Here is a 26,015-nt window from a genome sequence, read left to right as displayed (position 1 = left end):
TTCACCTTGTCGATTGTTTCCTTTGGTGTGCAGAAGTTCTTTTAGCTCGATGTGATCCCATTTGTTCATTTTTTGCTTTGGTTGCCTTTGCTTTTGAGGTCTCAATCGAGAAATCTTTGTCCAGGTCAATGTCTTAAGCATTTCCTCAATGTTTTCTTCTAGTAGTTTCATAGTCTCAGGTCTTACATTTAAGTCTTTAATCCATTTTAATTTGGTTTTTGTATACAGTGAGAAATGGATATTTCAACTTTTCAGCTGCAACTGTAGTAAGGAATAATTTTACATAGTAACTGGGTATGCACATACATATACATATGCCATACAACTGAAATAAAAAGGGCATGTAACAAGTTATTCTGGTGACATATGGTGCAATTTACTATTTTCTGGTCTACTCTGCTCTATTTGATTTTCTCATAATCCATTTCATTAAAATAAAATTCTGGTTGGTTCAATTAGTGGGTCAGAACATGAATTCTGAGTAAACACTGCCGCTGAGCCCACCACCTCCTAATGATTGTAATGAAGCCCTTCTGCTCTGTGCTCTGGAGTCCACTGAGCATGTACACATCTCTGTAACTCTAAGGCAGTAGTAGGAGGGAAAGCCTTAACCTATTTCCCAGGAGAGTCAAGTGCCTTCCCCCAGATTGCACAGGGGTGCTCAGGGCAGAGCCTTGGTTCCTACCCAGCCCTCGTGAGTTCAAGACCCACACTACTTATACTGGATGGATGGCACACACAAATATAGATTTGTTCTCTGGCACCTGCCAAGGGTACTGACAAACTTCCATGCAGGAGTTTCAAGGAGTATAGTGTGGAAAGCAGCAGGGACTCAGGGGATGATGGCAGGGGCTGGATGCTCTCCTCATGTGGCTCTACATGATCTCATATTCTGAGCCAGACACTATACAGATTCATAACAGGGTAAGGGTTAGGGTTAGGGTTAGGGTTAGGGTTAGGGTGTGTGTGTGAGTGTGTGTGTTAAAGAGAGAAGGGGGTTGTGAGTAGGAAGGCCAACATGCGAGTGCATTGTGTGTGAGTGTGTGTGTGTGTGTGTGCACCAGAGAGTGGGAGAGAGAGAAAAACATGTTGATAGGTATAGATAAGGGATTTGGGAGTAGGCATGGAGGAATTGGGTTCCTGAGAAGGTGACTAAGTTAGAGATTCTGTAAACGTGGGACTTTTGGGGTTCAGAAACAAGCATCTGGTTCAGAGAAACCACCAAACGTCCCCCAAGTTCCACATCATGAGATTTCCCCTCCCAACATTCCTGGCTAGTACTATCAGCACCACAGACAGCAGCATCGACAATGTCAAACCCTGCAGGACAGAAAGAGCAGCAGCCCCGCCCCTTCCCTTCCATTCCAACCTGAGTCACAGCCCACTCCTTCGTGCAACGTCAGTTTCCTCAACTGTGTATTGGGAGGTTGAGGTGGGTGTGGCGGACGTGAGTTGGTCCTTTGAAGAGGAAAACTGCAGTTTAGGGCAAAGGATCATAAACATCTGGCTGCTTTTGGGCACCAATTAAGCACTTTAAGTGGGGAGCGACAGCAGCTACACAACTCAAGCCCATAAAGCCTTCTAATTGCTCCGACCCACGTGGTCACAGTCTCCCTACTTATATAAAAGGCCTACAGAGGTGCAAGCAGTGAACGCCGGACACCCCGAACACTGTACTCTCCATTCGGACGTCTCCATCCTCAGAACCTCCTCTCTTCCCCAAAAAGCACCATGACTTGCGGATCTTACTGTGGTGGCCGCGCCTTCAGCTGCATCTCGGCCTGCGGGCCCCGGCCTGGCCGCTGCTGCATCACCGCTGCCCCCTACCGTGGCATCTCCTGCTACCGCGGCCTCACTGGGGGCTTTGGCAGCCACAGCCTGTGCGGAGGCTATAGGGCCGGCTCCTGCGGACGCAGCTTCGGCTACCGCTCTGGGGGCGTGTGTGGGCCCAGCCCCCCATGCATCACCACCGTGTCGGTCAACGAGAGCCTCCTCACACCCCTCAACCTGGAGATCGACCCCAACGCGCAGTGCGTGAAGCAGGAGGAGAAGGAGCAGATCAAATCCCTCAACAGCAGGTTCGCGGCCTTCATCGACAAGGTGGGTGTCCTGGATCACACCCTTCCTGAACTCCCACTACCTACACAGCCAGGGCTGGGCACTGAGGATGGAGTCAGAGTCAGAAAGACCTCTGCCTGCCTGAGATCCCCGTCTGATGGGAGAGGCACTCAGGCACACACACACACACACACACACACACACACACACACACACAGGCACTCAAGACGCAGACTCAGCTGACAGTTCAGATAGGGGGAGCTTGTGGAGGAAAAGTGTGGCCAGGCTGCTCTTGGGGCACAAGCTAGACATCAGGGATTTGGGGGTGGGGGACATGTGACCACTGCTGCTGAACTCAGAGGGGTTTGGGCAGCCCCAGGGTGAGAAAGTAGGGTGCACTGACTTCCGGATGACATAGGGGAAGAGCTGGGACAGCTGAGCTCCCTTCCAGATGATGATTCAATTTAGACACCCTCTCCTTGGCACCATCCCCAGAAATCCCATCTGTGATCTGAACCTGGGTACTCTGCCTGTGAGGGGTGCTGCCTCACCTGGCTTCAGAGTGAGGAGCGGAGCCTCCACTTGTGTTCATCTGCTTGGGGTCACTCAGCTCCCCAGAGAGCAGGCACTGACACCACCCAGCCCTTGCTCCATTCCTGAGTGGGAAATCTAGACATAGATCATGACCAGGAAATCCAGAAATTGTCTGTCTCCCACAGCCCACCTCTACTCAATCTCAGATAAGCTCCAGATTTGGGGATTTCCTTTAAACTATCCCTCCTCCACCAGGTCCCCAGAGCTGTCTTTGGGGGCACCAGAAACCATCTGTCCCTCCTTCCCGCCCTGAATGGCAGGTGCGCTTCCTGGAGCAGCAGAACAAGCTGCTGGAGACAAAGCTGCAGTTCTTCCAGAACCGCGAGTGTTGCCAGAGCAACCTGGAGCCCCTGTTTGAGGGTTACATCGAGACTCTGCGGCGGGAGGCCGAGTGCGTGGAGGCTGACAGTGGGAGGCTGGCCTCAGAGCTCAACCACGTGCAGGAGGTGCTGGAGGGCTACAAGAAGAAGTGAGTGACAGCAGGAGGGATGCTGGGCACAGGAATGGGGTTTAGGTTAAATACACTGGATTAGACAATACGAACTCCCATGTAGGGTGAGTGGCCATGACCACTAGGTTGACCGAGGGTGGCGGGGTCTTTTCATTTGTGGAATCTTTGCCCAGACACCTGTGTAAGAGGAGGGCTGTGACTCCCACTACCTGTCTCTATCCCACTCCAGCCTTCTCTTCCCTGAGCCACATCACCCAGCAGCTCTCCCCTGCGCTCGGTGGGGAGGAAGCCTCTGCAGGGTCCAGGCCTTCTCTCCTGACCCTCAGCCCCGACACCTGTAGCACCTGTCAGATGTGAGCCCAGGGTCTCTCACGAGTGACAGGTCTGGGGCTCTGGGTGTTCCCACTGCCTTCGGTTCTAAGTTCTGAGGGTCTGCGGGTCCAGGAGTCCCCACACCTGAGCTGGGATTCATACCAGTGAAGGAGGCTGGGGCTACAGGCCCCAGGAGGATATGCTGTTTACTCCCAGGATGGGGTTGGGGGCTGAGTCCTATTTGCCTCCTGGGGGACCTCAGAGACCCTTTGGGAACAGGACTGGGAGGTACCAGGTGAGCCCTCTTCCTCCCCAGTTCAAAGTGGAGAGAGAATCCCAGAGACATCCCACATCCAACCGGAAAGGACTCAGCTAGCTTGCCAGGCCCGGGCTGTGTGGGGGTGTTTCTAGTACTGTCCCCATGGCTGTGATGAAGTGTGATGTGATGGGGGCTCTGCAAAGACCTGCCTTGCCCTGACCTCCCCTCTCTGCCCTCTGCTCTGCCTCAGGTATGAGGAGGAGGTTTCTCTGAGAGCAACAGCTGAGAACGAGTTTGTGGCTCTGAAGAAGGCAAGTGACACAGGATTGAGAAGCACAGATCTGTGGGATCTCAGAATGACAGGCTCTTCCTGGGGAGACACAGGGGGTCTCAACCTCAGTGTGGAGCACAATGACCTTTCCACAGCAGGATAGGACTGCCCAGGTGCAGGTCACTGGATGGAGTATCCAGGGTCTTGTCAAAGGGCAATGACCTTGGAACATCTACCAGCACCTGCCTTGGGCGAGGGGATGGCTGCACTGTCCTCTGTGTGTCCTGCTCTGCTCCAGAGGTTGTGGTCTGTTGCTGAGTCCCCTGGAGCCATAGCAGATACAATGTCTCTGCTGAGAGACAGTGCAGTCTGTCTAGCATTTTGGGGAGTCTGACCTTGCGGCACAGACACAATCCTAGGGTCTAAGAGAGGATGGAGCAGAACCAGGAGCAGGAACTGGGTTCTTGGAGCACTACTGAAGGACAGGAAAGGGTCAAGGTGTGAGAGCAGGGGGTCAGTCTGGGCAGGCTTCCTGGAGCAGGAGGGGGGAGAAGGGAGAGACAGGAGGGCAAGGAGGGGTGAAAGGCTGGTGAGTCATGCCCAAAGCAAACAGGATTTGTCCTCAAAGGGGCAGAGGATGCCAGCTCATCCCAGGAAGGGCAGAAGGGAAGGAGAGGCATGGGAATGGGACACTGGGGACTGCTTTCCCCTGGCTGCATGGAATGGATGGGCAGAGAGACGAGTCTGGGGGCTACATTGCCAGGGTCCTCTGAGCTCCAACACTCCCCACCTTTGCAGGATGTGGACTGCGCCTACCTCCGCAAGTCAGACCTGGAGGCCAACGTGGAGGCCCTGATCCAGGAGATCGACTTCCTGAGGCGGCTGTATGAGGAGGTGCGGGCCCAGGGGCCAGGCAGAGACCTGGCAGCCAGCAGAGAGGAGAGTTGGGGGTGGGAGTATTGGACAGGATGTGGGTAGAGGCTGCAGTCCCTGAGGCTGTGTGAGGGGGCAGGGCTGGGGACCAGAGAAAGCCTGAGAAGGTGGAGTCAGGACATGGTGGGTGGGGCTGTGTTCTCAACTAAAGTCACTGCCCCCACCTCCTGCAGGAGATCCGCATTCTCCAGTCCCATATCTCAGACACCTCTGTGGTTGTCAAGCTGGACAACAGCCGGGACCTGAACATGGACTGCATCGTCGCTGAGATCAAGGCACAGTACGACGACATTGTCACCCGCAGCCGGGCCGAGGCCGAGTCCTGGTACCGCAGCAAGGTGAGTGGCACAGGACACCTGCCTGCTAGACATGGCAGTGGGAGGGATGTGAGGTATCTATTAAATAGGCTTCCTTTTCTGGGGATGCTGGTCCCTGGGGATGAGAAGAGATGGCTGCCACTCTGAGGTTAGGGTGGCAGGGCAGGACTGCCATGTGTGGTTGCACAGGCTGAGCACTGTACAACCTGCACAATCATCCATGGTGCCCTGAATGGATGGGAAGTCCCACCCTGAGCCTCATGAGCATCTCTACTTCCCCCAGTGTGAGGAGATGAAGGCCACGGTGATCAGGCATGGGGAGACCCTGCGCCGCACCAAGGAGGAGATCAACGAGCTGAACCGCATGATCCAGAGGCTGACGGCCGAGGTGGAGAACGCCAAGTGCCAGGTATGGGGCATCTGTGCCCAAGGTCAGAGAGACCGAGGGCCTAACCATTGTCACATAGCCTATGTGTGCCCTATCTGGATCTCAGCATTCATTCTCCAGCCCCTTTGTCCATGTAGAGTCCCTGGTTGTGGTCTCTCAGTGAGTCCCAGGTGATGAAGGCGAGAGGCTCTGTTCTGGGGTGCTCCCAGCTTGGTGGGAGCATGGTGTCATCCAGGTAAGCATCAGAGAGACCCAGGGATTCTGATCTACCTTGTTCTCTCTGTTGTCTTCAGAACTCCAAGCTGGAGGCCGCGGTGGCCCAGTCTGAGCAGCAGGGTGAGGCGGCCCTCAGCGACGCGCGCTGCAAGCTGGCCGAGCTGGAGGGCGCCCTGCAGAAGGCCAAGCAGGACATGGCCTGCCTGATCAGGGAGTACCAGGAGGTGATGAACTCCAAGCTGGGCCTGGACATTGAGATCGCCACCTACAGGCGCCTGCTGGAGGGCGAGGAGCAGAGGTGGGTCCCATAGACCTTTCCCTTTCCCAGCCCTGCCAGGGTTCTCAGCGTGCCCTGTCTTCACACTCCTGGCAGCACTCAAGTTTTGTTTCTTAGCCTCCCCACCCTGCAACCAGATAGGTAATTTGTGTAAGTCCTTTAAGTATGATCTAGCCCTGCTTGAGTCTCTCATGTTCACCTAGGCACTGATCTGAAATTGCGGTCTTGTTAATCTCAGTTGAGATCCAGTAATCTGGTAGCAGATATTCCTGTTACTGAGAAGCCTAGTTAAGGCTTGGGGCCAGCTTGCCTGGGTAATGCTCCTTCCCTTCCAGCTGTAGCCGCATGTGCCTCTCAGGATTTCTTCTGTTTTTCCTAGTCTGGCCCTGGCCCCAGCTCCAGACCTGGGAGTTCAGATGCATCCCATAAGGACAGCTTCAGATAGATGACAGCATCAACTCACATTTTTCTATTATAATGGCAATGAACATCCCAAAGGGGTCTTCGATTGCAGCAAGTGGGAATGAGTTAGACACAGAGCGAGGACTTACCCGTTGGGGCAGTTTTGCCTTGCTCTCAGGATTTTTGCTTGCTTGCTTGCTTCAGAGGTGGGGGGAGTGGAGAAGACCCACTGGTCACTCAGCCTTCCTATGGCTGAAGGCCAGCTATACAGCTCCTGCTCCCAGAAGGACAATGCTCCCAGAATGTGAGCGCATTCTTTGCCCTTCGTTTCTTTCCCCTAGTTAGTCAGTTGGTTTCACCCCAAGCTCTTTTTTTTCTTTTTGTGGACAGTCAGGCCCTTGGCCCTGGGGAGAGGAGGGTGAAGATTGGGGATGCCGAGGGAGCATCTTGTGTATTTGGGAAATGGGGAACACAGGTTTGGGACCTAGAAATTAAAGTGACCACATGATGAGATTTCCAGCAAACTCGAGTTGTTCCATTGGAAAGCTCAGAGGCAGGGGTCTGGCTGGGCCCGGGGAATTTCATAAGTGAAGAATTCTGGGAGGAGGAGTTTTCCAAGTCTGCATTTGGAAGTTGGAGAGACACATGGAGATGGCATTGGAATCTGAGCGGCCAACTCCTCCATCACACAGGGCTCTTGGAATGAACGCAGGAGTTTTGGTGTGCGTTGCCTAGGGAACCTGGACATGGGATGATTTGATGGTGGCTGTGGCTTCTCTTATCTGAAGCTGATTTCACCAATCCTTGGCCAGTGTGCTTTCAGGGGAACTCCATTTTCTTCCCTTAGGGGAAGCTATGTGGGAGGGAAATGTGGGCTGGGTGGAAATGAGTGTTTGGGGTGAGAGCCCTGCCTTGTCATTGGACATGTCCTCCCTCTGGGCCTCAGCCTTTCCATCTGCTGGATGAGACGACAGTGGTGGGCAGTCTCGGAGCCTATTCTAAAATCCCATTAGTTTACCCAACAGTTTTGTATTGAGCCAGGCATTGTTTTTAGGTGGTGGGGAAAGGAATAGACAAAAAAGTCTATCCCCCTGACGCCTATAATCTAATGACACCAATCAGACTGGATTTCACAAGTTAAATCTGCTTCCCTCAAATGCACCTGCAATTCAGTCACAGCCAACTTCCAGGCAGTGGCAGCTAATAGCTCTTAAGGGCTATGAGCCAGGCTCTAAGCACTGGATGCCTCTTATTTGATTCATTCCTCATAAGAGATCTACGAAGTAGATTTTCCTGATGAGGAAGCCTAGGCTGAGGCTGGCTGAAGTTGGGGTTGCACAGCTCAGGAGCGGTGGAGAGCGAGGCACTTACAGGCCTTCTGTCTCCAGACCCTCACAGTGACCCGGGGCTATGCTGGCTCCTGGCTGAGAGCATTTCTTGCCCCCTCCCTTTGGCTAGTGCCCAGATGGAGGGCCACAGATGTATCCCCTCCACCTCAGTCGCGGGGGCCCAGCGCCTTTTCTGAGGCACTGACCTCTGCCCTTCTCTCCCCGCAGGCTGTGTGAGGGCGTTGGCTCGGTGAATGTCTGTAAGTAGTGGGGTCCGTCCCCTCCTCCCGCAGGGCGGGTCTAGGAGCCTCTGGGGAAAGGGCGCGTGGGATCACAGCAAGCCACCCACTCAGGCTGCGGCTGCGCCTGAGGCAGGCCTCCGTCTCTTTTCCCTGCAGGCGTCAGCAGCTCCCGCGGTGGCGTCGTCTGTGGCGATCTCTGTGCCTCCACTACTGCCCCTGTTGTCTCCACCAGAGTCAGCAGCGTCCCCAGCAACAGCAACGTGGTGGTGGGCACCACTAACGCTTGCGCCCCCTCCATCGGGATGGGCGCCTGCGGCGGCAGCTGTAAGAGGTGCTAGGAGACTGCGGCCTCCGCCAGCGCCTGTAGCCATCATTCTCCACCCAGACAGTCCTCGGGCCGCCGGAACGGGCCGCCCTGGCCGGCCTCCCAAGAGCCGCCGCCAGCTGCGTGCACTCTAAGTGCCCTCCCCACCGCTCCGCTCTGGGAGCCATCCCTGGTCGCAGGAGTCCGGGGAGGCCCGGCCAGCGCCGTGGTCTCTCTCTCTCTCTAGCCTTTCCTGGTAGTCAATTTGTTGTCCGGAGGATTCATCCTTTTCTTCTGCCTACCTTCTGTTTTTTTGCTGTATGCATTGGTCTTGCCTGACCTCTTCCCCAAAGCTTGGAGGAACGGGGGAGACCCGGGAATGTCCCTGTCTGCACGACCTGGGACTCTGCCCATGCGCTTCTGCCTGTGGAATGGAGACGCTGACCCTGGATGGTGGTTCTGTGACTCTGCCAGGGACAGGCCCACGTGTGGGGAGAACAACATCCTTAGGGAGATGCCCTCAAGAGCTTCTGAAAAACTAATGACTCTGCTGCCTTCTCCTTTGTCTTTGTTTCACTCTGTGTTTCCAATAAACTCATTGTAGCGCATCAAGCCTAGTGTCTCAGAGTCTTGAAAATGCCAGGACCCTCCCGTGGTAGGGGCTCCCTGCCAGAATGCCTCAGGACCTGTTTATCCACTATTTTTCAGTAGCTGAAAATGACCACCGTAGGTGCCGCCCATCTGTCCTTGAGCAGCCCAGGCCTTGGGGAAAATGAGAGAAGACTCAGGGAGCCAGGGAGTCTTATGGGATCATGGGTTTCTCTAGACCAGGATTTCTCAACTTCAGCACTATTGACAGTGTGTAGGCTGGGTCATTCTTTGTTTTAGGGCTGTTGCATGCATTTGGTAGGATGTTTAGTAGCATCTCTGGCCTCAATCAGCTAGATGCCAAGGGTCCTCCACCACCCTCTTGTGACAACTAAAAATGTCTCTAGATGTGGCCATATGTTTTCTAGGGGTTCTCAACCAGGGTGATCACCCGCTGCCTCCACCCCAAGGCCTTCCTGGAGGGGAAAGTTCATGGGGAAAAAGACAGGTGAGAATGGAAGGAAGGTATTTGAGAGAAAGGAAGTATGTGAGAGAAGCACTGTGCGGGGAGAAAGAGCCTTGGGTTGAGAGTCAGGAGAACTGGGCTTCTCATTCCGAGCCTCAGTGGCCATTTGCCACATGTGTGACTTTGGGCAAATTGCTTCCAGCCCCTAATCTTCAGCTGCCTTGGCTGTGGAATGGAGAGATTGGACAGTATTCCTAAGATCCTTCTAGCTCCCTACGTGGGATTGTGTTTGAAAGGGCTATGTTAATGCCCTTTGAGTGCCAGTTCAGTCGTTTACTAGTCTGTAACTGTAGGCAAATCACTAAGCCTCACTGAGCTTTAAGTTCCTTCAAATTTAGAGTGGGATGATGATATCTACTGGGAACGTAGGAAGGTGTTTCAGATATCTATTACACATAACAAGTCACCCAAATGGAGAGGCTTAAAACAGCAATACTTCGTCATGCCTCAGGCTTCTGTGGGCTTACTAAGCAGTTCTACTTTACATAATGCTGTTTGGAGGGTTAGAATGTCTGAAAGGCCCAATATGGCCAAAATCTCACATGGCTGGACTTGGTGCTGGCCACCAGCTGGGAGTTCAGCTGACGTGGTTGGCCACGGTGTATCAGTCAGGGTCCAATCAGAAAATAATAATTTGAACAGAGAAAGTTTAACATAAAGCATTATTAACCATAACAGAGATTGCCCAGTAAAAAGCAAGAACTCTAAAGACCATAAGAGCTGCAGCCATAAGGAGCAGCCCCTAGCCCCAGGCCTTTTCTTCGGCATCCAGAGATGGCTATCCTGCTTTCACTAATTGTCTCCTTGAGCACATTTAGGCTCTGCCTGATGCCTGGGCCCAAAGTCAATGTCACAGGTTTTGAGTTTTGTTTCAGCAGCATCTCTCTGCCAGGTACCAACTTGCCTTCCACTTATTGCTATGTAACAACACATCCCCAAATTTAGTGGCTTAAAACAACAATATTTTTCATAGTTGTATGAATTGCCCGGGTAAGTCTTCTGCTTCATATCATTGACTGGGGCTCTGGCCCTGCTGAAAGGTCCAGGATGGCTTCACTTGTACGGTTGGCATTTGGAGCTAGCTCTGGTCAAGAGTTCAGGAGCTGATGGCCGGGGCCTCTGTTCTTCCCCATGTGCTCCAATCCCTTTAAGGCCTCCTGGGCACGGAAGCTGCAGAAGGTGCTTTCCATCAGATTCTATTGGTCAAAGCAGTCATGCGGCCAGCCCAGGATCAAGGGGAGGAAAAACAGACTCCACCTTTGATATGAGCAGTGCCATGCACAGAGAGGGAGGAGCTGTTGGGGGCTCATCTCTGAAGACAGCTACCACAGGAAGATTAAGTAACACAACACAAATACGTTTGGGGTATAGTGTGGCATATAACAGATACTAAATAATTAGTGTTTATGACTGCTCTTGTTGTTATTACTATCATCATGACATCATAACAGTGCAGCATTCCTAGCCTCTGAATAGCAGGGGCAGAGTGGGCTGGTAGGAGATACTGGGAGCTGGAGGTTTGGCATCCTAGCTTTTGTCAGCAGGAGTGTGTGGCCAAGCTCCTTCAGCTTTTGGAGCCTCTGGTAGTTTACCCACTTGATAAAGGCAGGTGATAGCAGCAGCCCACTGAGTGAATGAGAGCTTCAGCTGGTGTGCAGAGAAGGGTGGATGTCACAGCACTGTTACTCTGGGTACTGGCACTACCACACTGGCCCTATCTCAGGCTTGTCAGCACAGAGGGATCCACCATCCAGTTAGCTCACATTCCTCAGCAGCCAGCAGGAAGCTTCCGGAGAAGAGGCAGCTGGCTCTCTGTGAAGCATGGAAGGCCTCATGAATTGGCCCATAGCATCTACCTCTGCAAGAGGATGGGAAAAGTGCCTGGAAGGAAGGAGGAATGAGAAACATCTTTGGGTGAAGAACGTTTTCATGGAGTGGAGTTGGAGCTGGGGTAGGAGGGGCCGTGGAGGAGGATGTAGAAACGATGTGCTCATTTTCAGCTTTTAGAGGCATTGGAGAGCAGCCCCCACTCTCCTTGGCGGCCTTCCTGACGCATCAGAGCTCCTGGATGGCCCCATGCTCCATTTCCAGCTCCATCTCTATCTCTCACATACTATTCTCCATGTCTGGAGCACGTCTCTCCTCCTGGTTAACTCCTTACTTCAGTTCACTTCTTGCTTTCTTTTCTTTCTTTTTTTTTTTTTCTGAGACAGAGTCTCGCTCTGTCACCCAGGCTGGAGTGCAGTGGCCGGATCTCAGCTCACTGCAAGCTCCGCCTCCCGGGTTCGCGCCATTCTCCTGCCTCAGCCTCCCAAGTAGCTGGGACTACAGGCGCCCGCCACCTCGCCCGGCTAGTTTTTTGTATTTTTTAGTAGAGACGGGGTTTCACCGTGTTAGCCAGGATGGTCTCGATCTCCTGACCTCGTGATCCGCCCATCTCGGCCTCCCAAAGTGCTGGGATTGCAGGCTTGAGCCACCGCGCCCGGCCTCTTGCTTTCAAATGTAAGCTTTGCAGGGACAAGCATCTTTAACTATTTTCTTTGCTTATAGGAACCCAAGCTTGTGTAACAATACCTGCTACACAGCAGGAGCTCAATAATGATTTGTTGTTGGAATAATGAGCTCCTGATTTTCCTTTAGGTTTCAGCTTCAATATTACCTCCTTTAGGAAATAATCAGCTTTGCCTGCTTAACAATCCTCTGGCTGTGATTCTCTTTTTCTCCCAGCACCAAGGCTCAGGGTTCTTCATAGCCACTCCCTCCTTGGTGGAGAGGTGGCAGTGGTGGTGGAGAAGATGGGGATCAAGGACTCAAGAACAGACTCTCCAACAATCTTGTCTAGCCCCTTGAGCTGGTTGGATGGAAGGGAGATGAGTCACCACCAGAGGCATGGAGCCTCTGGGATCCCCCAGGTGGCACCTCCATGAGTTCCCGAGGCTGGCAGTCCTTACAGTATCCTCCTTAACCCCCGAGAAGGGAGTGTTAAGCCCCAGAGCAGAAATCAGAGCCCCTTTCCAAGAAAGGCAGAACTGAAAAGGCCCCTGGAAAGCCTCTTGTCCAACCCCTCACTTGACAGGTGTTCAGGGCATCTTGAGTCAGTGTAGGGGAGAAAGGTGGGGGGCAATGAGGAATAGGAAGCTGTGACAGGCACTGAGCGATCAGTCAGAGCTAGACATACAGGGGATGGTACACTGTGTTTAAGTCTGGACTTTGTTCCGGGGACAGTGGTGACCCACTGAAAGGGCAGCCTTGTGTTTGATGAAGGTCTCTTTGGCTGCTGTGAGGTGGGGCATGGAAGAGAGAAGAACAGGATTCTAGGCAAAATGGTGGTGGCTGGGTGTGCTGGCAGCAGTAGGGAGAGAGGAAAGAGGGGCATGGAGAGGTATTTAGGAGGCAGTAAAAGAAGTCCTTGGGGCTTAATGAATATTGAGGGTACAGGCACGGATAAATCATAGGTTCTGGTTTGGGCAACTGTGTTGATGATCTTGGTAAGAGAGACTGGAGGAGATTCCAGTTGAGAGGGTGGGAAGCAATGAGTTAAGCTGAAAGGTGTGCTGAGTTGGAAGCATCTCTAAAACTGACAAGTGAAGTTGTCTTGTAGGAATTGGAGCTGGTGGGTTTAAGCCGAGGAGGGAGGGTAGAAGGAGAATCATCAGGGCTCTGAAGTCCAGATGGGGGATTTTAACCAGGGAGGACATTAACTGTGGGTGGTAGCGGAAGGTGAGAGACTGATGTGACTGCCTAGGGAGAGTGCAGAGAGGTGGGAAAAGGCCCTGGGGTAGTTGGATGTTTGAGGCAAGGTGCAGGGTGAGGTGTAAGTCAGTGAGCAGAACTGCCTGGGAGGAGCTGAGAGCCTGGCCTGGGAGACAAGGAGGTGAAAGGCCTGGGGCTCAGGAATTGGGAAGTGGGAGGGAGAGAAGGCACTGGGCAGCCCCTGGAGCTTGGGTGAAGGCTAAAGGACCCTGGGGGGGCTGGAGATTCCAGGGGGAGCAATGGAAGGGGGTGGGTCCTCCAAGGACATCCTGGTGAGATGGGTGGGAAAGGCCAGGGGCTGGGTGAAGGGGAGGAATGAAGAGGGCCAGCAAGGAAGGCAATGCACAACACTGGAGGTGGGCTGCAGCCTTGCGAGGACTGTTCCAGCTCTGATTCCTTGAGGGTGGGGTGAGGGGCTTCTCAAAGTCTTCCAGAGCTCTCCAGAGCTTTCCAAGTGGAGGACAGGAGAGATTGGGCCAAGCAGCAGGCAGAAGAGCCTCTTAGCCTTGGGGTTGAAGCTGTGAGGTATCTCAGATGAGGGCAGCGAGTGGGGCAGTTGAGGGAGTGAGTAGATGGTGTCCTCATGTCAGCTGTGGAGAAGGCTGCCAGGTTCTGAGGAGGTGTGTGCACGGGGGAAGGGTGGGCCAGGGGCAAGTTCCAAGGCTCTCACCTTTCCCTGTTTGGTGGGCAGCGTGAGGAGGATGTGGCAATGGGGTGGGGTCCAGACTGAAAAAAGGTGGCCCCCGAGGGTGGCTGCTGGCACTTTTGGCAGTTGCTGCTATGGTATCTATGTGGTAGGATGGCTGGGGGGCAGAGTGAAGATATGCTAGGAAAAGAAAGTGGGGACTGTGTATGCAAGAAGGGGGCAAAACTCAAACACGCACACAAGCACGCATACACGTGCACACATATAAACATGCGCATGCGCATGCACGTGCACTACCTTCCAGCTGATCCTCTGGCCTCCTCGGTCACCTGCAGAGCCAGTTGGAAGAGCAAAACCCCACACCATACAGACTGATAGATGTGACAGGTAGAAGGTGCTGTGAGCACAGTCGGCACTGCCTGGTCGGGAGATGACAGAACCATCTGGGGATGAGGCCCTATCAGTGTCCAGACTGAGAACTGGCCAGAACGACTCTAGTCTTCAGGCCATATCATCAGGCTGGGGTGCTCACCAGTTGGTGGGTGTGGGTGGGCCCCAGGAAAGCAAGACATTACGGCAAGAAAGCAGGTCCCCAAGTTTATTGGAAAAGGGGAGACAAGAGGCCAGAGAGGCAGGGGGAACAGTCTCACAGTGCTCCTTCCAGGAAAGGAAGGCCCTTCTCCCCGGGAGGGGCAGAAGGCTGAGACAGGGGAAGGAATGGGTCTATTCCCCAGCGGCAGGCCCCTTTCCAGTGGGATGAGAGGTAGGGAGGAGCCGCTGGCAGGAATGAGCTGATGGTGTATTCTCAGAACACAAGGGGAAAAGCCAGCGATGTGCTGCTGTTCTCAGTTGAGGGTTGGGCAGTGGCACATCTGGCAGGCGGAAGGGGCTCCCCTGGCTCTCTTTTGGGCCACTTAGCACCTCCCCTGGCCGCATGAGCCCCCTCCGCAGGTGGTGTTCAGCTGGCCACAGGGCTTGCACAAGCCGGTGCTCACCACCAGGTTCCCGTTGCAGGGGGCGCTGCAGACGCTGCCTGTCACCGGCCGGGAGCCAGACACACAGAGGTCCCCGCACACAACCCCACCCCGGGAGCTGCTGACACCTGTGGGAACAAGGGCAGGGTCAAGAGACCCCTGCTGGTGGCTGTCACATCCAACCACCTTCCTTTGGTCTGTCTGATGTGTCGGCCATCCAGGGAAGGATGCGAGGAACCTCCAGTTCTATTCTGAAGGTGTGGAGGGAACCCTAGCCTGGGAGCCAGCAGACCGGGGTTCTGGTCCTGGTTCTGCCTTGTGACCTTGGGGAGTCCCTTCCTCTATCTGGGCCTCAGCTTTCTCACCTATACAGGGTGAAGGTTATGAGTGACATCTGAGGTCCCTTCTTGCAGTGACATCTTATTATTTTTCCCCTCCCTAACACATCGATGCTGTGAGGTTCTTTCTGCCAGCTAACCTTAGTCTCTCTTGTCGCATGACCAATCTATCCTCTTTACTGGGGGAATTATTGGAAACACTCCCCCCGAAGTCTCTGCATATACTCGTAGTCAAGAAGTCCTTTGTCCCCAGTCTACATTTTCCTTTTCAGGGTTCAAGATACTTACAGACATTCACAGCTTCAACACCTTCACACAGCCTGAGTGGGGAAAAAGTAAGGAAGGGGAAGATGAAAGAAGTCAGAATGAGGTCATCGAATCTCCCCTAGGTGCCAACATGGGTCATCTCAGGGCTATTTCTGACCTACATTTATGCCCTTGTGCAACTTAGAAAAAGTTGCCTTTCTGGCAGAAGCAATGTCAGGTCACACTATTTAGCAAGCAGAGTATGGTTGGATTTCAGCTCTCATTTGTCTGTCAGCTGTCATTTGTCTTGTGCAGTGAACAACCTGAACAACCATATTTGTCAGGTCTGGATAGGCTCAACTTTCAGAAGGGGAAGGCCCTCTTGGGAAGACGAGGTCAGGGGTGGAGTTTGGCCAGCAACCCTGCCCTAGAACAGGTGATGTCCTAGAAACCAGACAGGGTATGGATCTCGGAAGAGTTGAGAATGAGACAACTTGAAGATATGGATCTGGGATCCATAGAGGCAAGAATGTCGCCTGGGCACTGAGACTGAGATAGGGACAAATCAAAGGTGGGGCAGGTCTATGCAAGTGGAGTGCTTAGGGCTGGGCTGGACCCACCTCTGCTCCTCGCCCTCCAGCAGGCGCCTGTAGGTGGCGATCTCAATGTCCAGGCCCAGCTTGGAGTTCATCACCTCCTGGTACTCCCTGATCAGGCAGGCCATGTCCTGCTTGGCCTTCTGCAGGGCGCCCTCCAGCTCAGCCAGCTTGCAGCGGGCGTCGCTGAGGGCTGCCTCACCCTGCTGCTCAGACTGGGCCACTGCAGCCTCCAGCTTGGAGTTCTGGGTATGGAGAGGAGAAAGTGAAGTTTAGTTTCCTGAAATCCCAGCCAGTCTCCAATAGGATCATTCAACTTCTATCTTAAAATACTGTCTCCCCAATCAGCTTCCTAAATCTTTCTTCCCTCCTCACTTATACCACACACACACACACACACACACACACACACCCCACACACAGATACTCACACACACCTTGGCCAAGACAATCAGAAATATCTCAGTAGACTCCTCATCTTACTCTGTCACCCTGAGACTGCACTGGGAAGACTTTTCCAGAATCTAATTCAAATCCCTCTGCTGAGGGCTAACTCCAGTCTCTTCCTACACTGAGAGATGGGCCGGGTTCCCATACCTGGCACTTGGCATTCTCCACTTCGGCCGTCAGCCTCTGGATCATGCGGTTTAGCTCATTGATCTCCTCCTTAGTGCGGCGCAGGGTCTCCCCATGCCTGATCACCGTGGCCTTCATCTCCTCACACTGCAGGAAGCAGAGATGCTCAGGAGGCTCAGGATGAGACATCCCATTCATTCGGGAGAGCACAGACAATCGCACTGATTGTGCAGTGCTCGGCCTGTGCAACCACATGTGGCAGTCCTGCCTTGCCACCCCAACCTGAGAGCTATTGGCTTTTCGGTTACCATCCTTAGGGATCGGAATCCCCAGACAAAGAAGCCTTTTCTACTAGATACCCCGCATCCCTCCCACTGCCATGTCTAGCAGGCAGGAGTCCTGTGCCGCTTACCTTGCTGCGGTACCAGGACTCAGCCTCTGCCCGGCTGCGGGTGGCGATGTCGTCGTACTGTGCCTTGATCTCGGCAACGATGCAGTCCATGTTCAGGTCCCGGCTGTTGTCCAGTTTGACAACCACAGAGGTGTCTGAGATGTGGGACTGGAGAACGCGGATCTCCTGCAGGAGGTGGGGAAAGGAAGGACAACTCACTTACCCGGGCTTCTCCTAATTCCTGGATGCCTATCATCCTTTTGGCTCATTGGGAGCAAACCTCTCATGTTTGGAGAAACGAACCTGATGAAGTCGCATAACTTTCTGCACAAATAGGAAATCTCTTTAGAGGAAAACACAACCGTTTCTCAACTGCTTGCTTTTGGAACTATTTAGGCCCATGTGCAGCCAGCATGGTCCAGATGCTTTCCAGGGGCTCAGTCCCTGTATGGGGGCCTCTTTCCCTTCTCCTAGACCAGCCCCATGAAGGAAGGCTATTGCTGCCAGAGAAAGTCCTGGGCCAGAGCAATGGGTTCAAGTCTGTCTGATGCTGTGTGTGGTCTACGCTGCAGTCCACTGACTCAGGGGAAGGATGCAGGGCAGCTTCCCAAGGCACAGTTGTCTGGGGTGCTCACTCTCCTGCCCCTTACTAAATTTGTTCCTTTTTGGTTCTCCATCCCTTTGCCTCCCTGCTCCTTCCCTCTCCTTGCTCCCTGCCAACCCTCCAGCCGTGAGCCTGGGTTCATATGTCAGCAGGCCTGGTTCATGCCTGTGGGTGTCTGGGCAGGGGGTCGGAGATCCCATGGGGGGATCTGTGCCCACCATGACTGAGAGCCCCTCACCTCCTCGTACAGCCGCCTCAGGAAGTCAATCTCCTGGATCAGGGCCTCCACGTTGGCCTCCAAGTCTGACTTGCGGAGGTAGGCGCAGTCCACATCCTGTGTGGGGTAGAAGGGGCTGTGAGGCCGGCTCTCGTCAGAGGGCTCTGAGGATCTGGCTGCCGTGTGGCAGGACAAAGAGGATGGGTGGTGGGACTCAGGGCGAGCTCAGTGCCAGCTGGGCTTCACTCACCTTCTTTAGAGCCACAAACTGGTTCTCTGCTGTGGCTCGAAGTGCGACTTCTTCTTCATACCTGAGGTGAGGAGGGAGAACAGGACCTTGTCTGAACAGCTCTTGATCTTGGCCATAAGCATGTGTGCAAAGGAGCCTCCTTCCTAGACCTCCCCCTGATCATCTCTTGCCCCCAAGTGAAATGGGTGGGGCTCTGGAGGAACCAGGCTGCTGGCCCGGGCCTACTGGGATGCACTGGAGAACTGAAGCACTCAATGCCCTGTTTTGTCGGAGGTTGGGAGGACAGGAATCTGGAAGCTGAGTGTGTGAATGAGTGTGGCTGGGGAGTGCGAGGTGCTATTTTTCTCACCCAGGTCTCCATCTTCTCTTCCTTCGAGCCCTCCCCTACCCTCACTCAGCAGCAGGTGGTGGGATCCTCACTCTGTCTCTCCCCTCCTGGCCTGAGCTGTGGGAGGCAGCTCAAAAGATAGGGAGGGAGGGGTATGCTGGGCCTGGGGAGTCCATGGAGAGAATGTTACTGAAGGAAGCTGCCCACCCCTCAAAACAGATTCCTTCTGAGGATCCAGTGCTTATTCTTCATATCATATATCACACTTTGTAGCTGAAGGGCTAGATTTATAACTCTGTCGTGCCTGCCTTCCAGCAGACTGCAGGCTCCACAAGGACCCGCACTGTGTGGATTGCGTGGCCCTGCGTCACTAGCACCAGCACAATGTGCTGGCGTGTGGTAGGTGATCAGATTGTGTTAGCTGAGTGAGAGAGCAAACTTAGGAAGACACATATCCAGGACTTTGAGATCTGGTCTCAAAGGAACCAAGGAATACAAGTTTTTGTGAAAAATGAATGGAGAAAGGGAGAGAGCATTGTTTCCCTGATCTGCTGGTGGAAAGACAAGCTGAGCCTCCATCCTCCACACCCAAGGGATCCCTGTGTCTCGAGCAGGGGGTACAGGTTCCTCTCCACTCTCAGGCAGAGATGCCAGCTGCAGACTGGACACTCCTCTGGACTCAGGGAGCTGCCACCATGCTCTTTCTTGTGCCCAGCATCCCTCCTGCCCTCACTCACTTCTTCTTGTACCCCTCCAGCACCTCCTGCACATGGTTGAGCTCTGAGGCCAGCCTCCCACTGTCGGCCTCCACGCACTCGGCCTCCCGCCGCAGAGTCTCGATGTAGCCCTCAAACAGGGGCTCCAGGTTGCTCTGGCAGCACTCGCGGTTCTGGAAGAACTGCAGCTTTGTCTCCAGCAGCTTGTTCTGCTGCTCCAGGAAGCGCACCTGCCACCCAGAGGCAGAACCTAAGAACCTCTTCTTGCAGCATCATAGGGCAAGAGGGGTTCCCAGCACCAGGGCCTGAAAGCCCCCAACTCTCTGACCCAGAGTCTTCCCTGGAAGGGGTTATGTCATCTCTCTCAAAAACACCACCAGGGCTTCACCAGTTCACCACCTGGAAGCTCTTCCTGGGAGTTAATCTCTTCTAAGTCAGTTTACCTGGTGTCATGGAAAATGCTTGGAGTCCAGATTCTGCTGCCACTTGTTAACAATGTGCCCCTGGATAAAGCACTCACTCCCTCTGTAGAGTGGGGAGGTTAAAGCTCACCTTACTATGAGGATTAAAAGAACCCTTTAACAGAAAGGAACCCCACACTGAACACTTGCTGCTGCTCAATCACACCAAGCCAGGTGGACCTTTTTAGAAAGGCAGACTGTAGAAGTTGAAAAATAAAGCATGTGCCAATTATTCAAACCCTATAACAACAATGCAATTAGAATAATAGTCACCTGGAATATGAGAATAGGAATGTCCTATGCTCCAACTCCCTCATTTTACTGATGAGGAACTGGAGGCCAAGGAGGTTCCCTGACTGCCTGAGAGCTCACAATGGCAGAGAAGAGCTCAAACTCTCATCTTCTGCTCTGCAGGGGGCGCCTTCTCTCACTTTGATAATTACAGGAAAATTTCACATTCCTCTCCCAGCCACGAGGTTGGCCCAGTACTCCCCTCAGCTTTTTTTGTCTAATAACTTGGCCACACCCTTAGTAAGTCCTATCTTATGCTATTCTTGGTCTCTCATGCTATTAGAAATTCCAGATTTTTTTTTTTTCCCAATCCTTTCTGGTGGGCATCTCTCTAGTGTGACTTCTCTCTTGAGGTTTTGGCTCTGGAGGGCTTTTTCCAACCCCAGAACATCTTCCTAGTCAGAGCCTTTTCTCCCAGTCTCTCACATCACTGCCACAAGGTGATTGCCTGGATTCGGTGGGGAAGGTGGCTGCAGACTCGAGTTGGACACTGACTCCACAGATGAGTTCAACCAAATCCAGACTCTGCACTGCCTGCCTCCCCATAAAGCCCATGAGGACGGGGACCATGTCTCTTGCTCACCCCGGGATCCTGAACCCCAGGAGCAGTGGCTTGGACAAACTACTCTAGCCCCTGCTCAGTGGCCAAATCACTGTGTGGTATAGAAAGAGCTCTGTGCCATGCATGAGACCCACTTCCAGACAGTCTTCCAGCACCACACTTACTAGCCCTGCCTTGATGGAGAGAGCACCTCCTTGGCATTTAAGCAGTTATTTGGCTTCAAATGCCCTGAGCGCCCACAGAGTGATCCTTTGCTCACTAGGTGATATTATCACTCAGTATGGAAGGCTCTGCCTCTCCTTCTGCTTTTGTGTTTTCAGTTAATCTCCCCCATCAGTCTGGCAGCTCCTGGCCCTATTTTTGTTTTCTGTCTGTGTCCTAGAAATATGACTACCTTTCCCTTTGGCCTGGGAACTTCTGTGGGCAAGTTCTTGCTTTTGACTTCCCTGTCAGTGCCCAGCCTGAGTCCTGAACATGAGTAGGGGTTCAGGAAGGGTGTGATCCAGGGCACCCACCTTGTCGATGAAGGCCGCGAACCTGCTGTTGAGGCACTTGATCTGCTCCTTCTCCTCCTGCTTCACGCACTGCGCGTTGGGGTCGATCTCCAGGTTGAGGGGCGTGAGGAGGCTCTCGTTGACCGACACGGTGGTGATGCATGGGGGGCTGGGTCCGCACACGCCCCCGGAGCGATAGCCGAAGCTGTGTCCACAGGAGCCGGCGCGGAAGCCGCCGCACACGCTGTGGCTGCCGAAGCCCCGGGAGAGGCCGCGGTAGCAGGAGATGCCACGGTAGGGGGCGGCGGTGATGCAGCAGCGGCCGGGCCGGGGTCCGCAGGCGGAAACGCAGCTGAAGTTTCCAGGGCGGAAACCACAGCCCATGGAGATGAAGCCACAGGTCATGATGGAGGTTAGGAAGTGTCTGAACAGTGGAGAAGATGGCGAAGGATAGAGCCAAGGTCCCGTGCTCCCTGGCAGATGGCAAGCCCTTTTATGTGCCAGGAGCAGCTGGCGTTAAAAGAGGGAGCAAAGAGACAATAGCTGAATTTTATTGGCTTGGCATCACCCTGGCCTCTTAAGCTAGAACCCTGCTTGCCTCTTCAGTGTGGCTGCATCAACAATCCCTGGCCACCGGCCCTGTTTCATCTTCAAAGCCCTTTACAAGCTTACTCCTTGCTCCTGCCCCTCCCATTGGAACTGCTGTGGAGCCGGAGAGGGGCTCCTGAAAGCATCAGCCGCATTCCACCTCCAAGCTAGGGGAATGGGTGCAGTGACGGGGGTGAAGCCTGCTCCCTGAACCCTGTTCTGAAAGGGCAGAGCTGGGCTGTGGGCCCTGGACCCACGGCCCAGCCCTGGGGTGGAGTTGCTGGCCTGTCCCAAGGAGGAGGCTGCCTCCCAGACAACCTCTTGCTGTAGGCTTTCCTGTCTTTATCTCAAAGGCAGGTTCCTTTCCTCGTTGTCAAGATTGGCCTCTCCTATCCTATTCCTGCCCAGAGCCTGGGCAGGGATGGGAGTGGGGGTAGAGATTTAGGGGTGGGAGAAGGGCATGGTCTTTGCACTTTGGGTATTCCTAGTGCAGGGACACTATCTGAGACATGGAAGAAACTGATTCAGAGAGTTCTGGTCAGAGCCAGGGCTATACTTCAGCACCTGGAGTGCTCTCTACACATATCCAATGATTATGGGGGATCTGTTTCTTGGTGAAATGCTGAGGACTGCAGGGAAGTGAACCCTCTGTGAAGCATTTCCCCATCACCATGCTGGCAACTGCGCTGCAGTCTTCTGACCTGGCTCATCTGTCTCAATCCAGCAAGCTTGGATCGTGTTGCACCCCTCCACCGAGGGGCTCTGTGTAGACACATGACCTCCTTGGGGTGGGGGAGCCATGACCATGCCCACCCCTGCCCTGATTGGAGCTGAAGATAGCATGGACCCTGGAGATAAAAAGACACGTTTCGAAGCCCAACTATGTCTCTTACTAGCTTTGTGCCATGGCACAGGCATTTTCCCCCGGGTCCTTACTTGTGAAATATAAATGGCAATCCACAGCTTGCTGGGGGTTGGGAGGACTGAGCGAGTGCCTGGTGGTGGGAAGCGCCACCCCCACCTCACTTTGTGCTAGCAGGGTGACTGGGTCTTGGTTGCAGGCACCTGGCAGAGCCTTGCAAAGGGACAGTGTACACGGCTAGTGAGATGCAGAGTACCATTCCTGGGTAAGCAGAAAACAGTTTTACAAGGCAATCATTGCCACCTCAGAAAGCCTTAATTAGAGCATCTATTTGTAAACAGCTCAGAACAAAGGGAAATGCAGACCAGGAGTCCCTTGAAAACAAACTTAGACAGGAAGCTGACAAAGAGACATCAACACCCAAATCCCCAGGCTGCCTCCTCCCTCCTGGGCTCCAGGCTGTGATTGGTTCCTGCCCTAACCATGGGCCCATAAAGGGTCCGGCAGAGCCACAGGCTGTTTCAATCACCAGGACCTGGACTCTGTGCCTGCCCTTCACACCTGGCCTGGGTTGGCCTGGAGGAACGACCGCTTGCCCTGTTGATCTCGTCCTCAGATTCCCACCTGCATCTCTTGGGGTGCAACCCTCTGGCCTTATTCCTGTGTGTTTTTCTGGTGGCTGCCTGCCTGTCTGCTAGGTTTCTGATACCCTGGTGCTCTGACTTTTGTCACTTCTTTCTTGCCTTAATATCCATGTTCCTTCACATTTTTTGTCCCTTCTTAATGGGTTTTTGATAAACAACTCTGAGATGAACATTAATAAACACATCTTTGGGCACATGTCTAGTAATTTCCTTAAAACAAATTCCTGGAGGTGAAATCGTTGAGTCAAAGGGGACTGTTCCGGTCTTCTCCAGGTGTGCCTGGCCACAGGTTGCTGACCTGGTTGTGGAAGTGACGTTTCCATGGGAAGCCTGCTACAGTGAAGTCGTTAGATCTGGGAGTCCTGGAAATGGGGCTGCAGCTCTCATTTCAGTCACTATGTGTGTGTGTGACACATTAGCTAATCTCTGTAAACCTTGTGTCTTCATCTGAAAAATGAGGATTCTAATACTGGCCTTTTGGGCCTTTGTGAAGATGACCTGGGGAGGGGAGTGCATGTGAAGCCTACGGAAGGCATGCAATCCAGGAGGGCAGAAGCTGCATGCGGCTTCCTGCTCTAGGCAGGAAGAATTCTTTGATACCTCCAGTTTTGCCTTCTGTCCTTGAACTCACAACACACCTCCAGAGCTGATAAGATATGGCACCTTCACATACTCACTACTATTTACTAAGCAAGTTCTCTGTACTGAAGAGGAAGGAGAGGGATTTAATACACGGCCCCTGTCCAAGGAGCCAACAGTGTAGTTGGGCAGATTTGTAAGTATGCACAAGTTGTATTTTGGATGAAGCAGTTCTTCAAGGCTCCTCTTCCTCGGAGTGGGAGCTTGCTTTGGGCTGGAGGAGTCAGAGGCTTTGTAGGAAAAGTCAGACTTGAGCTGGGATTTGAAGGATAGAGGGGTTTGGAAAGGTCAGAAGGGTGGAGGCAATGCCAGGCAGTGAATTGAAGAAGAGCACAGACGTGTTCACAGGGCGGTGGATACCGCGGTTGAAGCTTAGAGGATGTCACACCTAAAGGATGAACTTGAGGCACATACCAGTGAAGACTGAGAGCAAGACAAAGGTGTCCATTCTCGAGGCCATGCTGTAAAGGACTAGAATTCCTGGCCAAGAAAAGAAATGTGTGTAAGAATTGGAAGAGAAGAGATAGAACTGGCATTATTTTCAGACAATGGGATCAGTTGTGTAGAAAACCCAACACAGTCAACCAATACAGGGTAGAAGTAACAGGAAAAGTTGAGCAGTGCTGCTAGTTACAAAGTCAACTTACAAAAATCAAAAGTGCTTTTCTTTATCAGTGACAGCTAATCAGAAAATATATAGAAAATATGGCTGGGCACATGGCTCATGCCTGTAATCCCAGCATGTTGGGAGGCTGAGGCGTGCAGATCACTTGAGGTCAGGAGTTCAGGACAAGCCTGGCCAACATGGTGAAACCCTGTCCCTACTGAAAATACAAAAAAAATTAGCTGGGCACATTTGTAGTTCCAGCAACTCAAGAGGCTGAGGCAGGAGAATCGCTTGAACCCGGGAGGCGGAGGTTGCAGTGAGCCGAGATCGTGCCATTGCACTCCAGCCTGGGTGACAAGATTGAAACTGCATCTCAAAAAAGATACCATTCCTAAGAGAGATTAAAAACAATAAAGTATTACATAACTTTATAAAATATGCACAAGATCTGTAGGAGAACAATATAAAACTCTATAATAATAATAAAAAAACCAAGAAAATCTGATTAAATGGAATTATACTATATTCAGGAATACTTTGACCTAGCATTCTAAAGTTATAAATTGCCCCTAAGTTAGTTGGTAAATTCAATGCAAACCCAACAAAAATTCCAGCTGGATTTGCTTTGAGGAACTTGATAAAATTAATTTTTTTCTGAAAGAGTAAAGTTTATTTATAGCAAAGCCAGTTATGAAAAAGGAAAGCAAAGAGGAGTCTGAGGACTCGAGATAAAATAGTAATAATAAAGTGTGCAGCAATATGCCAATAGACAAATGGAGCAGCACAGACACTCACAACAGGCCTCTTCCCATCAGTAAAGCTTGGTATTTAATGAGGGTTGCAACAAGCAAAGGGCCATTTTTTCAGTCAGTGAGATTTGTAAAAAAATAGACACACCATATGGAAAGCATAGAGCTGGAGTCTAGTTCATACCATGTCCCATGGGAAGCCTCGGATGAATTAAAGGCCAGGACAGATAAAGCTAAAAGGCAAGCAGAAGGCCATGTAGGAGAATGTCCTTACTTATGGGTGGGGAAAGATTTCTTAAGCAAACCTTAAAAATCAAGACCAGCAGGTAAAAAATGGATCGACATGACCACATTGAAATGAAAAATTCCAGTTTAGTGAAAGACTACATAGAAAAAATTAGTTGGTAGTTGATAGCCTGGGAGAAGTTTTATATGTAGAGAAGTTCCTTATACACATGTGTGTGTGTGTGTGTGTCTGTGTATAAGAAACGTCTATATATGTAAGGAATGCCTGCAAATCCACAAGTAAAAGAAAGGAAATCCAGTAGAAAACTAGTCAGGGATCTGAATAGACAGTTCATCAAAGGGAAAGCCCAAATGGCTAGTAGGAATATGAAGAAATGACGACTGTCCCCAGTCCTTAGAAAGATGCAGATCAGGCCACGAGATGTGTTTGTACCATCAGAATGGCAAGGATCAGAAAGGTGGATGTGGAGGGGTGGGAGGATGAGAGCCCTCTGGCACTGTGGTTGGGATCGTGCACTGTTGTAGATATTCTGGAAAGCAACGTAGAGTTGTTCAATGAATTCAGGCATGTGTAAATGTGTAAATGACCCAGCACTCGCACTCCCGAGAGAAACCCAACCCCACATATGACAGCAGCCCTTATGCAAAGAACAGGCTATTTACTGTGGCATTATGTGTAGCAGAAGGAAGTTGGAGGCACCCTAGCAGATTAGTTAGAGAGCAAGAGAGCTTTGCTGGGGGCAGCCTGAAAATCAGGCCCAGGAGCCTTCA

General features: G+C 52.5%; 2 protein-coding genes across 2 annotated transcripts; one reads left to right on the top strand and one right to left on the bottom strand.

Moving 5' to 3' along the window:
* The first annotated feature begins 1,047 nt into the window (after positions 1–1,047).
* On the top strand, positions 1,048–8,964 carry LOC104670643 (keratin, type II cuticular Hb6). Its single transcript, XM_030939411.1, has 9 exons — positions 1,048–2,100; positions 2,913–3,121; positions 3,925–3,985; positions 4,744–4,839; positions 5,052–5,216; positions 5,479–5,604; positions 5,877–6,097; positions 8,035–8,066; positions 8,205–8,964. Exons 1-9 carry the CDS (start codon positions 1,732–1,734, stop codon positions 8,384–8,386), a joined length of 1,461 nt encoding a protein of 486 aa, XP_030795271.1. The 5' UTR covers positions 1,048–1,731; the 3' UTR covers positions 8,387–8,964.
* Positions 8,965–14,449: 5,485 nt separating this feature from the next.
* LOC104670640 (keratin, type II cuticular Hb3) lies at positions 14,450–21,371 on the bottom strand. Its single transcript, XM_010373981.1, has 9 exons — positions 20,931–21,371; positions 19,123–19,331; positions 18,058–18,118; positions 17,829–17,924; positions 17,008–17,172; positions 16,617–16,742; positions 16,044–16,264; positions 15,466–15,497; positions 14,450–14,967 (listed from the first exon to the last, which is right to left on the bottom strand). Exons 1-9 carry the CDS (start codon positions 21,312–21,314, stop codon positions 14,780–14,782), a joined length of 1,482 nt encoding a protein of 493 aa, XP_010372283.1. The 5' UTR covers positions 21,315–21,371; the 3' UTR covers positions 14,450–14,779.
* Between the last annotated feature and the right edge of the window lie 4,644 nt (positions 21,372–26,015).

Source organism: Rhinopithecus roxellana, chromosome 10 (genome assembly GCF_007565055.1).
Source record: "Rhinopithecus roxellana isolate Shanxi Qingling chromosome 10, ASM756505v1, whole genome shotgun sequence".
Lineage (NCBI taxonomy): Eukaryota > Metazoa > Chordata > Mammalia > Primates > Cercopithecidae > Rhinopithecus > Rhinopithecus roxellana.
This window is presented reverse-complemented; position numbering and strand designations above follow the sequence as displayed.